General features: G+C 33.3%; 1 protein-coding gene across 4 annotated transcripts in view; it reads left to right on the forward strand.

The window, feature by feature from the left end:
• The window catches only part of NME7 (NME/NM23 family member 7), a 272,370-nt gene that overhangs the window by 107,802 nt on the left and 150,067 nt on the right, over positions 1-14,501 (forward strand). For all 4 annotated transcript variants that reach the window (XM_021089439.1, XM_021089441.1, XM_021089440.1 and 1 more), the window contains 2 exons: positions 6,444-6,508; positions 8,672-8,740. In XM_021089439.1, the coding sequence (XP_020945098.1) occupies positions 6,444-6,508; positions 8,672-8,740 (134 nt within the window). The remainder of the gene's footprint in view (positions 1-6,443; positions 6,509-8,671; positions 8,741-14,501) is intronic.

Below are 14,501 nucleotides of genomic sequence, written 5' to 3' on the forward strand. Positions count from 1 at the left end.
GTTGTATTCCATTGTGTATATATAACACATCTTCCTAATCCAGTCATCTTTCGATGGACATTTGGGTTGCTTCCATGTCTTGGCTATTGAGAATAGTGCTGCAATGAACATGCGGGTGCATGTGTCTCTTTTAAGTAGAGCTTTGTCCGGATAGATGCCCAAGAGTGGGATTGCAGGGTCATATGGAAGTTCTATGTGCAGATTTCTAAGATACCTCCTTAGTGTTCTCCATAGTGGTTATACCAGCTTACGTTCCCACCAACAGTTTCTCTACACCCTCTTTAGCATTTATTATTTGTGGACTTATTAATGATGGCCATTCTGCTGGTGTGAGGTGATATCTCATGGTGGTTTTGATTTGCATTTCTCTATTATTTTTTTTTGTTTGTTTGTTTGTTTGTCTTTTTGCTATTTCTTGGGCCGCCCCTGCGGCATATGGAGGTTCCCAGGCTAGGGGTTGAATCGGAGCCATAGCCACGGGCCTACGCCAGAGCCACAGCAACACAGGATCAGAGCCATGTCTGCAACCTACACCACAGCTCACGGCAACGCCGGATCGTTAACCCACTGAGCAAGGCCAGGGACCGAACCCGCAACCTCATGGTTCCTAGTCGGATTCGTTAACCACTGCGCCACAACGGGAACTCCCTGCATTTCTCTATTATTTTAATCAGGGATGTTGAGCATTTTTTCATGTGCTTTTTGGCCATCTGTATTATCTTCCTCAGAGAAATGTCTCTTCAGGTTTTTTGCCCATTTTTCCATTGGGTTGTTGGCTTTTTGGCTGTCGAGGTGTGTAAGTTGTTTGTATATTTTAGAGATTAAGCCCTTTAGAGTTGCCTCATTAGAAACTATTTTCTCCCAGTCTGTAAGTTGTCTTTTTGTTTTCTTTTTGGTTTCCTTTGCTGTGCAAAAGCTTGTCAGTTTGATTAGGTCCCATTGGTTTATTTTTGCTCTTATTTCTGTTGCTTTCTAAGACTGACCTGAGAAAACGTTTGTAAGGTTGATGTCAGAGAATGTTTTGCCTCTGTTCTCTTCCAGGAGTTTGATGGTGTCTTGTCTTCTATTTAAGTCTTTCAGCCATTTTGAGTTTATTTTGGTGCATGGTGTGAGGGTGTGTTCTAATTTCATTGCTTTGCATGCAGCTGTCCAGGTTTCCCAGCAATGCTTGCTGAATAGACTTTCTTTTTCACATTTTATGTTCTTCCCTCCTTTGTCAAAGTTTAATTGACCATAGGTGTCAGGGTTTATTTCTGGGTTCTCTTTTTTATTCCATTGGTCTGTCTGTCTGTTTTCGTACCAGTACGACACTGTCTTGATAACTGTGGCTTTGTGATATTGCCTGAAATCTGGGAGAGAGATGCCTCCTGCTTGATGTTTGTTCCTCAGAATTGCTGTGGCAATTTTGGGTCTTTTGTGGTTCCATATACATTTGTGGATTGTTTGTTCTAGTTCTGTGAAAAATGTCATGGGTAATTTGATAGAAAGTGCATTGAATCTGTAGATTGCTTTGGGTAGTATGGTCATTTTTACAATATTAATTTTTCCAACCCAGGAGCACGGAATATCTTTGTATTTCTTTATATCTTCTTTAATTTCCTTGATTAATGTTTTATAATTCTCAAGAATATGTCTTTTACCTCCTTGGTAAGGTTTATTCCCAGGTGTTTGATTTTTTTTGGTGTGCAATTTTAAAAGGAATTTTTCATTCACTGGGTCTTGGGCTGGTTCTGGGAATTTGCATTTCTAATAAGTTCCCAGGTGATATTGACTCTGCTTGTTTGGGAACTATTCTTTGATAATCACTGTTCTAAGGATTAAAATATACATCCTTAATTTTCCAATCTACTTAGAGTTAACCTTGTACCATTTCACATAAAATGTGGAAACACTTCAGTTGTTTAGGTCCATTTATCCTCTCTACACAGGTTCATACTGTATTTCTGACATGTATTACATTATGACATACATTTTAAAACACACAATATTAAAAATTTTGCTCTAATCAGGCACATGTATTTTAAAGTAAAAAAAAAAAGTCATTTGTATTTACTTTCATATTTACCTTTAACTATGCTGGTCATTTCTTCTTAAGATCTTATTTCCATCTTGTTTCATTTACCTTAAGCTTAAATAACTTTCTTTAGCATTTCTTGAAATATGGGTTTGCTGATGACATATTCCTTTAGTTTTCTTTTATCTCAGAATTTCTTTATTTTTCTGTCATTCTTGAAGAATTTTGTGCTAGACATAGAATTTCAAGTTGATAATTTGTTTTTATTTTTCCTTTAGCACATTAAAAATATTTAATTGTCCACTCTTCTCCTTTTGTCTGATGGGAGGTCAATAGGCATTGAACTTGTTTTTCTTTGTATATGGAGTCATTTTTCTCTGATCACTTTCAAGATTTTCTTTGATTTTTTTAGCAGGTGGATTAAGATATGCCTAGTTATTTTCTTTCTTTAAAATACAAAATAAGAATCCTGCTTGAGTTTTGCTGACCTATTGAATCTAAATTTGTGCAATTCAGCTGTTAGACTTCTAAATATTTTCTGTTTTATTTTAGGCTCCATTTACATGTGTGTTAGATCTTTTGGTATTTTGTCACGCTAATATTATGATCATTATTTTTCAAAAAATTTTTTTTTAATTGTGTAACTTATGTTCATCTCTCTTCATATTCATTGTTTCTTTCTATTTGTGTCCATTCTGCTGTTAGGCCCTACATTATGAATTTTGTAGTTCAGATATTTTTTAGTGTTATTATTTGATTCTACTTTAATGGTTTCATTTTTCTATTGAGATTTCCTATCTTTTCATTTGTTTTGAGCACGTTTTTCTTTTATTCATTAATCATAGTTATAGTGGGAACTTTAAAATCTGTTTCTTAATTCTGACATCTGGGTCATCCCAGTTTGGTTTCCATTGATTCTCTTTTGTCTTGGGAATGTGTCATGTTTTCCTGTTTCTTCATATGTGACATAATTTTGCATAATATCTTGACCATATTGTAGGAACTCTAGAAATTGTCATCTTCCTCAAAGTTATACATGAAAGGAGTGAACTTGCTGAATTGATCATGCAATCTGTGTCTCCTCTTAGTGGGTGATAACTCAAAGCTCGGTTCAGTTGTTTTAGTCTTACCTGGGCTTGTTGGAGTTTGCTCCATGCATGAGCTTTGAGTAGAGTTTATATACAGAATTCAGGCTTCCTTCCCTGGCTTTTCTTTTTCCTAAGATTACAAATCTACTTGTTCAGTGGCTGTGGTTGCCCAAACCCTAACTTTTAGTTCTTCGAGCTTACTCTTCTTTAGGTTTTCAATCAGATTTTTAGTACAGACTTTCACCTTCCCTCAGCCTAACACTGTGAAAGCAGGGTATCCACTCAGTGCCTCCTGGCAGCTTTGTTTTTATGTTTGTTTTTTTTTTTTTCCCCAGAGTCTCTAGTTATTATCCGTGGGAAAGTTATTATAATAGGAGCTACTTTGCCAAAGCAGAACTCTCCTTTTCTTTCATTTTTCTATAATAAATTGCTTTTATTTTTATTTTTTTACATTTACCTTGAATTCATTTGGATTAAAATTTATATATGGCATGAGGTCAGTATGAACTTTTTTTCTCAAATCATTGAACTAAAATTTTTAAAATTATTTTTCCTCTCTAATTTTAATTACTCCTTTACAATTTTCTGGTGTTTGCTAATTGTGTTCTGTAGAGCCTTAGAGTTCCTCAGGCTTGCATCAGGCAGACAGCTATGACTATATTTTTCCTTAGTTACCTATTAACTTTGTAATTCAGTGAACAGTATTTTGTTAAATCACCTACCACATGCTAAACACTATGCTAGAGTCACTGGAGATACAGTGAGTACTAAAATGAACATAGCCCTTGCCTCAGCGAGTTGCTGATGCCGTTTAGTGAGTTTTACATAGCAGGTTTCCATATACACGTTCCTTTTTTTATATTGAAACTTGCAAAAAAACAGTGAGATTTAGAGACCCACTCATTTTGTGATGTTAAACAAGTTCTTTGTTTTCTCCAAATATTCATATATTCTCATTTTATAGTGGGACAGTCGCCCCTGTTTTAGTACTTTCAGGATTATAACTTTATATGAAAGGTCTCAGCCCCCAATAATTAATTTACTTCTGTCCTAATTTTTGGTATATTTTTCCTATCGATAAAAGAACTGGAATTTTGGTTAACATTTCTCTGTCCAGTGTCATCTGTGTGTTTGGTACAGATTACTAATAACTTATTTAACTTTTCTTTCCTAACACTCTGTTGATACGACTTTCTTTAATATCATCATACCATCTTGCTTAATGCCAAAGGATTTATCTTGGTTTCCAGGGTGCTTAATCTCCTTTAATTCCTAACTATCCCTGTATCTGAAGAATTTCCCCATGCTTTTGATATTGTGACACTACTGTAATATTTTTCTTCTTTATTTTCTTGCAAATCTCCTTTTACTTATCTTTATTCACTTTCATTCTTCAACCCACAAACTCTCTATGTATTTTCTCAAAACTTCCCAGCTCTTTTTTTTTCCTTTTGCCCTTTTTTTTTTTTGTTGTTAAATAAATAGTTATCTATTCCTATCGCTTTATCTCTAACCTCTCTCATTATATGTGTCTATTGGAATCAACCCCACATTATCAGTTTTGTATAGGGATTCTATCCATTCATTCATTCCTTGATGTTTTCTTTTTAGCCCTTGTATGTAGTGTCTCCTCAAATGCTCTTCAGCGTTCTGATCTAAAATTCTGTTTTCTCTCTCCAGAATAATTCGAGTCTTTTTTTCTCAATTTGGTTTCATAGCTTGTTTCACTTAGATTCAAAACCTTTATTCCTTCATCTTCACACTCAAAAACTTTATTCCTTCATCTTCACACTCTCTGTCCAGTTTAGTCCTGCTGCTTCTTGCTTGGAAGTATCTTATATTCATTACTACTTTCTTTCTCTACTACTGCTATCCAAGTCTAGTCAGCATGGTAGATGATTTGAAGAACCTTTGCTATTCTTTCTATTCCTATCCCTTTCTTCAGACCAGCTTGCCCGATATTATTACACTAGTTATCCTCCTAAAATATTATATTTATCTTGTATTGTCCTGTTCAACATTTTCAATGATTCATTACTTTTGGCAGCATTTCTTTCGAAGGAAAAATTTTTTCTTTTGGATTCCCAATATTGACATATATTATTTTAATTATAATGTAACTTAAATATATCCAAATCTAAAACTAAATATAAACTTTTGCACTTATAACTGTATAACTAAAATAGTTTTGTATGAATTCATTTGTAAATTCATACAAACAAAACTGTAAAATGGATAAACTTTAAATCAATATTAATGTGACTGAAGATGTTTGCCAAAACTTAATCAGTAAGCTCAACATGAATATTATACTGAGTGCTCAGAGTTCTGCTCTTGAAACTTCTGAGAAACCTTTGTTTCTATGGCATACTGTGACTTTTACTTTGTACAAATGTATCAGTTGAAAAATAGATGTGTCCTTGTCTTTTTTTTTTTTTTTCCCCATCCCTTAGCTTGCTACAATTAAAATAACCTATTTGGCAGAAGTAAGATAGTAAATAAAAATGCACATTCAAGTACTGATACTGCTTGGTGATTTGGGGTTATTAAGTAAGAATCAAGACAATCCAGAATATGGAGCATGGGGTGGCGGGTAAGAGAGAGAGAATTCTAATTCACATTAAAAAAAGAAACAAAAGATTTTTCCAGAAAACAAATAGAATGTCAAAAACATTTCTAGACCTCTAGAGTCTACAAATACTGTTAATAAAAATGGCTATTTGTGGGATAAAAGCCAAATTCCTCATGTTGATATCCGAGGCCTTTATCAATTTGGATTAAATTTCTTTTTCTTTTTACTTTTTGTTTTCTTTTTTTTACTTTTTACTACTGTGTACACATGGTCACATTTTCCCCAGATCTGTGCCTTGTCTCTTTTTATACATCTGTCCCTATAAAATCCCATCTATTTATAAGGGCCAGTTGATACCCCTATTTCCCCTTGAAGCTTCTGTCCCCTTTCCAGTTATAATTTGATTTCTCCTTCTTTGAACTCCTCTTTTGAACTCCTTCTGTATCTGATACTTTATTATTGCATTTTTCAACAATGTTAGTTTAATTGTTTGATCTTTATATTCTTTACATCCATACACTTTAAAAGTCCTTAAAGGCAAAGTGGTAACTTGAAAGTATTTTGCATAATCTTCAAGATCATTGTTGCTGTTCCTAAGGCACTTACTGAGTGAATCCAATGGGATTTCAGTATTAGGGGTTTAATTTTCCTTGCAGAAATATGTGATTCCTTCATATAGAGTATAGGCAGAGTACTTTGATGTACAAAATACGCATTTCTCTAAAACTAAAATGCCATAGAAATTTTATATTTGTTCTGTATTTTTCAGGACTGCTGGGAAAGATCCTGATGGCTATCCGAGATGCAGGTTTTGAAATCTCAGCTATGCAGATGGTAGGTCATTTGCAATGAGTCATAACTTACTGAGAAACTGTGTGTGTATTTTTTTTTTTTGAAGTATGCTTTAAAACGTTTTTCATTGAATTTTCTAGTTAATGCATTAAAAATAAAAAGATATATTTTCTGAATTTGGTAACCTTATAATAAAAAAATGTTTTTGAAATGATTTTACCCATGAAATCTCTCACTAACAGAACTAAAATTCCAATGATACCTGTAATTTAAATTTGTAAAGTAGGTTTATACAATTCATGGAACTTCAGTTAGAAAAGAAATATAGACTGAAACAATGCATTTAGTTCCTTCAAATAAAAAATAAAATTAAGCTAGGTAGCTTTAATGAAACTTCTGTTGTCTGAATTAATAACTAAGAAGAGAATCAATTCAGATTTTTCCCTTGACCAGGGCCTTTTGCTTATTTCTGTAGTTAGCACATTTTAGCCCCTTTGTTGGTAGTCATTCCACTGGACCTTCAGAGCCCACAAACAAAATTGTCATGTTAGTACTAACTGCTATAGAGCCCTTCTATATCATTGTGTTATACTTACCAGTGCATTTGACAACAAATTGGACAAAAATTATTAAAGGAATCAGATAAGTTATTTGTGTTTTACTATTATTGAAGACCCCAAGTCTGTGTTGTTATTATTATAGTGGAATACCAATTGGGGAAATAATTTTCTAACTAGTGTAATTTATTTACTCTTTTTCTGAAAAGGAATTCTTTTGATTTCTGTGAAGTCTTAGGATCACCCCAGATCAGAGGTCAGGGCACTAACTGAGGTTCTACCTATTTTGTATCCCTGCTTGTTAGGAATGCTAATAAGCTGAGAAAAGGTCAGAAATATCACCTAGTTTGCAGAGTCATCAGGCACAGCTTGGAGACTGATGAGGAAGCTGATATTTGAAAAATCTTACCTAGAACTGTAAAGAAACTGTTATCAAAATATTAGCTTGGTGATGTATTCACAAGGTCATAGGACCTAAGCCTCCTTAAATAATCATTGTGGAAATTTTAGATTTAAACATTGATCTAACTCTAGGCCTGCAGCCTACCATAGTGATTGTCCATAGTGGGTGCTCAAGAAAACAAGAATAATAATTTGAAAAACGATTAATTGAATTTATAGGAGAGGCAATCAGAATCATTGTGATTTTTGGAGTGAGAAAGCTCTATTTCTGAATGATGGGTTTTCTGCTTTCTAGATAAGTGAGCTTGCCAGATTTTAATCATTCTTATGTTCAATTTTCTCAGCTCAGCAATGAGAATATTATTGTTTGCCTCAATGTATTATTTTGTGGATTAAATGAAATAACCCTTCTCAGTACCTTGTAGAATTTCCAGTGCAAGTTACTAAGTACATAATAAAGTGTATCTTCTGTTACTACCATGTAGTATTAATAATGCAAGTTGTATTAATATTGAATATCATGCAAAATTCCCTCCTTGTAATAGTTATGTTGCCTATGAAAATAAATCTTCCAAAGTTTGAATTTTTGTCTGTGTAGACAGAAACTTCTCAGTGATCTTCAATCCTGGCAATAGTAAAGAAGCAAAGTAGGAAGAAAAACACAGTTGGAAAAACTGAGGCTATTTTTTTTTTTAATTTAAGATTTTGCTTCTTGAGACTCTAGAGCATAATGAAATTTTATTTCTCGGTTTGAATCCAACTTGGATAAGAATGAGTCCTTGTAGGTTTATCTTATTAGCATACTCTGACAATTCTTTTTGAAAAGTAGTAGAATTTCCACATGACTTGTGTAAGTGCTTTATTATGAACCAGACTAACTAGAGATTTTTCTGAATGCTTGGGAGGAAAAAAGAGTATTATTTCCAGCCCCCTCTACAAAATTTGAAGTACTTTTCCTTAGTTAAATTTCTTTTTGTTGCCATTAGTCTATCAATAAACAACATTGCATTGTAATAAATGTTGCATTGCTAAATAAATGTTATAAATACTATTTTTGATAAAAATACTTTTTTTCATTGATGAGCTGACCTTTAATAACACTTTTTCTTCAAATAGTAATTTGTTCAAGGTTTACATTTAAAGTAAAGAAAGTATATCTAAGAGATCATAAATATTGAGTGCTAAGTATGTCTCATTCTGTTTTCCTTTGTTGGCTATGTTTTTTTGTTTGTTTTTCTAAATATAGTTCAACATGGATCGAGTTAATGTTGAAGAGTTTTATGAAGTTTATAAAGGAGTAGTGTCTGAATATAATGTAAGTATCAAAGTAAATGTAAAGCATTAATGCTGAAAACAACTTGTGTATTTCAGAACTTATAGATCTCAGTATAATTTGTAATCATGAAAGTATTTCTTAAAGTATCCATGATTCTCTCAATTACCAAATGATCATACTTCTCTCTCAGATCCACTGGGTTAGCTTTAAAAATATGGTACTATTTCAGTTATGAAATAAAAATATACGTGAATCCAAAAAACACTTTGTAATTATCAATGAATATTAGATAGATATATAGATATTATCTATGAATATTATAATATTCTTAGGATGGAAGATTGTCAAAAACACTTCAGAAAGTTGAAAGCAAATAGTTCTTAACTTCATAGCAGCACCTAATGTATACTTTAGTGACACAAATGCAGATGGAATCATCTGAAAATGTAACTGAGGCTGAAGAAACAATAGGACTTAAATGGAGTTAATCAGAGGGCAATGAAATATGTTCTTGAAAATAATACTATATTCAAATAAGCCAAATATTGTTCCTTAAAATAACACATAATAGATATTTAATCAGAGTTAGCCTCCTTTTATCAATATCTTAGATACATTTGTGCTGGTGGCCTGCCCCATCCATCACCTATGTTGTTTTATGGAGGATTTTGGCTTTTCTTTTTGCATAAAGTTCACTGTTATGAGAATGAGACCTGGTTCTCCTCTTCTTCACTTCTCTATGCCCTTTCCTTTCAAACTACTTTAAAAAAGAGAAAAAGCCCTGGTCCAAGAACTGACCTCTGTCTTATTTAGCATTACGTACTAAAGGCTAATAATGGAATACTGTATTTTGCATTCAGCATACTGGTAGTGTTCCACCCTTCTTTAGAGGAACTAGTGTGTTTTTTCTTTTGTTGTAGCTTATGAAATTTTCATCTTATCAGCTTCTTCATTTTAGAGTTAGATCTTTTATTAAAGAGGAAATTTTCAAATGTGTTCTTAGTATCATTTCTTCAACTAGTGACAACTGTTTTCCGTTTCTTAAATCTTTCTTCTATACATTTTCTTTTTTATGTGTTCAATTGATTTTTTAAAAAATAAGATTAAAAGCAACTACCTTTGTTAATGCACATTTTATTATAGTTTTATTGTATATAAGATAAAGAGGTTCATGGCAACATATTTCACAGTAGCCTTGATCCTCAGTTACACTCTCATACAATATCAGGTAGTGTTGAATTTGGTAACAAATAGTAATTTGGGGCACTGATATTTTATGTACATGTTGCCCTTTGGAAATATGGGTGGGCTGTATTTCCCTTTGGAAAACAGCTTAAAGAAAGCCTCATTTTTTTTTCTTTTTTTAGGTAACATTGCTTTATAACATTATGTAAGCTTCATGTGTACATCATTATATTCCTGACTTTTAATGTCTTCTATATTGTGCTTTAAAAATACTATACATGCAGTTTTTAAATATATACGGTTACTTTTAGGATTTTTTGATCTTGGGATTCTGAAGGTAAAAATAAAAACATTTTTGGGTGGGTATGTCATTTCACCTAAGAAATCAAGAATTTGAATGACAGAGGAAATATCTTTAATGTCAGGATAGCCCAGAAAGATTGGTGTTGATGTACTTTCTTCCTTTAAAGAAACGAAGGGCATCAGTAGGACATCTTCTGTAATTACTATTTAAATCTTGTAATAGTAACTAAAGAACCCGCTTAGGAGAAAGAACAGAGGGACTGTTTAGGAGGAAAAAAACAAGATTATTTCAGAGTAATAATTAGTATTGTGAGTAATTTTTACTAATGGTTATTATTTTTATTCCATTTTTAGTAATGATTATAATTTTATTATATTAAAATGACTTTTTGATTTAAAACAAATATTTCATATTGTTGGTTTGTACCAGTCTGTTAATGGGAGAATGCATCGTATATATTAACCAGAATATATCAGTAACTAGGTGTCTTTATGAGATGTTACTGCGTTTATATGCTATACAATTTTATTTGGGTTAGGAAAAGAGGTTTCCAGGAGTTCGCATTGTGGCTCAGTGGTAATGAACCCGACCTAGTGTCCCTGAGGTTGGGGGTTCGCTCAGTGGGTTAAAGATTTGACGTTGCCATGAGCCGTGTAGGTCACACATGTGGCTCAGATCCCACGTTGCTGTGGCTGTGGCATAGGCTGGCGCTGCAGATCCAATTCACTCCTAGCCTGGGAACTTCCATATGCTGCAGGTATGGCCCTTAAATAAAAAAAAAGTTAAAAAAAATGTAAAAAGCTGTTTCCTTAAATTTTCCACAAATGGGAGTAAGAATGTTTTTATCCTCATAATATTTAATAGAGGTAAATACCATTCTTATGAATGGTATATAAACTCTGATCCTTTTAAAGTTTTTTTTTTCCCATTCATGACTCTCTTTCATTCAAAGCAAGTTGTGCGATGGTCTGTACTCATGTACTACAAATGCATATGATTATGATACCGTTCAGTGGGTAATTTGGGGTGGTAAGATTCAGATAGCAAATCCTGGGTCTCACTTGCCAATGTCTTTTGTGTTTCCTGATAGTCTGTTATTTCTTGGCATTCTCGCATGGCTCAGAAGAAATGAATCTGACTAGAATCCATGAGGAAGTATGTACGATCGCTGGCCTCACTTAGAGGGTTAAGGATCCCATGTTGCCATGAGTTGTGGTGTAGGTCACAGGCGTGGCTTGGAACCTGTGTTGCTGTGGCTGTGGTGCAGGCCAGCAGCTACAGCTCTGATTTGGCCTCTGGCCTAGAAACTTTCATAGGCCACAGGGTGCAGCCCTAAAAATACCAAAAAAAAAAAAAAAAAAAGTCTATTTCTCATGACAGTTAATATTCAGGACTCTAGTTTTAGGTTCAAGGAAGAGGTCAATTTTTAAATGCTGCACACTAGATGATTCTTAATTTTGGAGCTTTATGTAATTCTTAAAGTTGTACCTGTAAAGATACTCTTATGAGGCAACATAGTCTAAAGGGACAAAAACGGGTCATCTGATTCTTACTCGTTTAGCACAACACTTTACTGTTTTTGTCTTCTGATTCTTATTAATAAAATAAATAAGATATGTAAGATATTATTAGTGGTTCCATCCATTTTTGTGATTCTAAACTTAAAGATATCTTAGTATAAGGGTGTAGAGTTTGTAGTGTGGAATTTGTAGTGTGAAATAGTACAGCATCACTGACACTGTTATATCAGCTATTGCTTTTTAATTCTACTCTAGTTCTAGATTTTCCCACACTATTTGTTTAAAATTATAGAATTTTAATATCTCACAAAACTCACTGCAACCAGCTTACAGCTCCCGACTCATTTTCCTGATTTTTTTGTTTTGCTGTGGAGTCAGATGCTAGGTTCCAATCTCAAACCCACCAGTTTTGACCATAGAAGTTATTTACCTTCTTTAAGCCTTGGTTTACCCATATAGAAAATGGAAATACTGCTATTACTTTATGAGGTTGTTGTGGTGATTAAGTGAAATAAATCATGTAAAGTGGTTTCACTACTGAGAGTACTCAGTAAATGTTAGCTATTATTGTTATTATTACTGTTATTGTAGCTAACATAATTCGTTAGATTCTGTGTCAATCCTTTGCAGTTATAAAAATGTAATGATTCCTATCTCGTAGCTTTATCATGATCCAATTTTCTACCACACATATTTTGAGTATCTACTATGGGCCACACAGCGTGTGGATACCAGGGAGACAGAAATGAATGAAAAAGCACATTATCTGCATTCATGGAGCTTATGTTCTGGTGAGGATAGATATCAAGTCAGATGTCATATTGCAACTACTTAAGGATGGTAGTCAAAGGGCTATTAAAGATGGAAACAAGTGGTTTTTTTTTTTTTTTTGGCAGTTTTTAGTTAGTGACTTGTGAATTCTGAGTCCAATTTTTAAGGAACACTTTATGCCTTTGATGGAGTACTTTTTTCATTTTTTCTTTCCATTTTGTGCATTTTGTACTGCCTTCTATGTTTATAATTTTAACGATATTTGTTATTAACACTGAAAGAGACAAATGAGAGAAAAAGGGACAAAATTTACTCTTCTCTATTTGGATGACAGGTGTGTGCCTTCTTCTATCCCTACTGACAGCTTAGCTCTTGACATTTATGTGTAGGCAGTGCTTTAATATCATGAGACAGAAAGCCCAACTCAACATAATTATCCATAAAAATCAATTTCCTATGACCTTTGTGAAATAGTGAAGTGACTTCAGTCGCATACATTTAGAGATTCTAAGGAGTAGAGTTCTGTACACCACATTAATTACAAAGTCTTCTTTTTTTCACTTCTGGCATTTCTTGTAGGCATGATGACTGCGTTCAGATTAACATTTAAATATTGTTCTGTAATAAATTACCTTTATTTTATTTTGGCACTGTGTATATTAACCCTCCAAAATCTCTAAAATGGATTCTGGTTACCTGCAGGGTCTGGCCTCATCTCTTAACTGCTTTCCTGTGGTCTCATTCATCCCCTTCACTGATCTTCATATACCCCAATCATACGTCTTCCTCTAGGTCTTTATATTTATTTTCACTTCTGCTGAAAGTGTTCCATTCATTGAATGTTTCAGGCACTATGAGAGGCACTTTTCTTTGACCAGTTTTTCATTCCACCGCGTCACGTGGTTAAGAACCGAAAAACAGTATATTTCTGTATCACCCCTCTTATTCTTTGTGCTATTATCCAACATTTTACATATATATATATAATAAACCCTATAATACATTTTAAATATTTTTGCTTGATTATATTATTTTTTAGTTTCTGTTAAATGTTTTATATTTGTCAGGTGTTTACTGTTGTTCTGGGTGGATCCATATATTCGTCTGGCATTATTTTTCTTCTGTCTGAATAACTTCCTTTATGTTTCCTTAGTATAGAGTTGGTGGTGGTGAATTCTCTTAGATTTTGTTTGAAACTCTCTTCTTCTGAGTTGAAAGGTCACTGATTTATATTAGTTTCAGGTGTACAGCATGTTATTTGACATTTTTATAGATTATACTCCATTTAAAGTTATTACAAAATAATGAATTATTTCCTTGTATTGAACAATATACACTTGTTGCTTATTTCATACATGGTGTTTTGTGTCTCTTAATCCATAATCCTATCTTGCCCATCCCCTGTTCCCTCTCCCCACTGGTAACCATTAGTTTGTTCTGTCTGTAGTCTGTTTCTGTTTTTCTCTGTATATTTATTTTATTTTTTTAGATTACACATGCCAGTGATAATATACTTTTTCCTTTGTCCAACTTACTTCACTGAGCATAGATCCATCCACATTGTTACAAATGGCAGAATTCCATTCTTTTTTATGACTGAGTAAGTATTCTGTTATATGTATATACCACATCATCTTTATTCATTCCTCCGTTGTTGGACACTTAGGCTGTTTCCATATTTTGGATATCAAAAAATAATACTGCTATTGGGATGCATGTATATTTTTGAATTACTGTTTTCATTTTCTTCGGATATATACCCAGCAGTGGAATTGCTGGATAATATGGTAGTTTTATTTTTAGTTTTTTGAGAAACTTCCATACTGTTTTCCATAGTGACTGCATGAATTTACATCCCCACCAACAGTGTACCAGGGTTCCCTTTCCTCCACATCATTGCCAACATTTGTTACTTATAGACTTTTTGATGATAGTCATTTAAGCAGCTGTGAGGTAGTAGCTCACTGTGGTTTTTATTTTCATTCTCTAGTAATTAACCATGTTGAGTATCTTTTTGTCT

Source organism: Sus scrofa, chromosome 4, assembly GCF_000003025.6.
Source record: "Sus scrofa isolate TJ Tabasco breed Duroc chromosome 4, Sscrofa11.1, whole genome shotgun sequence".
In the NCBI taxonomy this organism is placed as follows: domain Eukaryota; kingdom Metazoa; phylum Chordata; class Mammalia; order Artiodactyla; family Suidae; genus Sus; species Sus scrofa.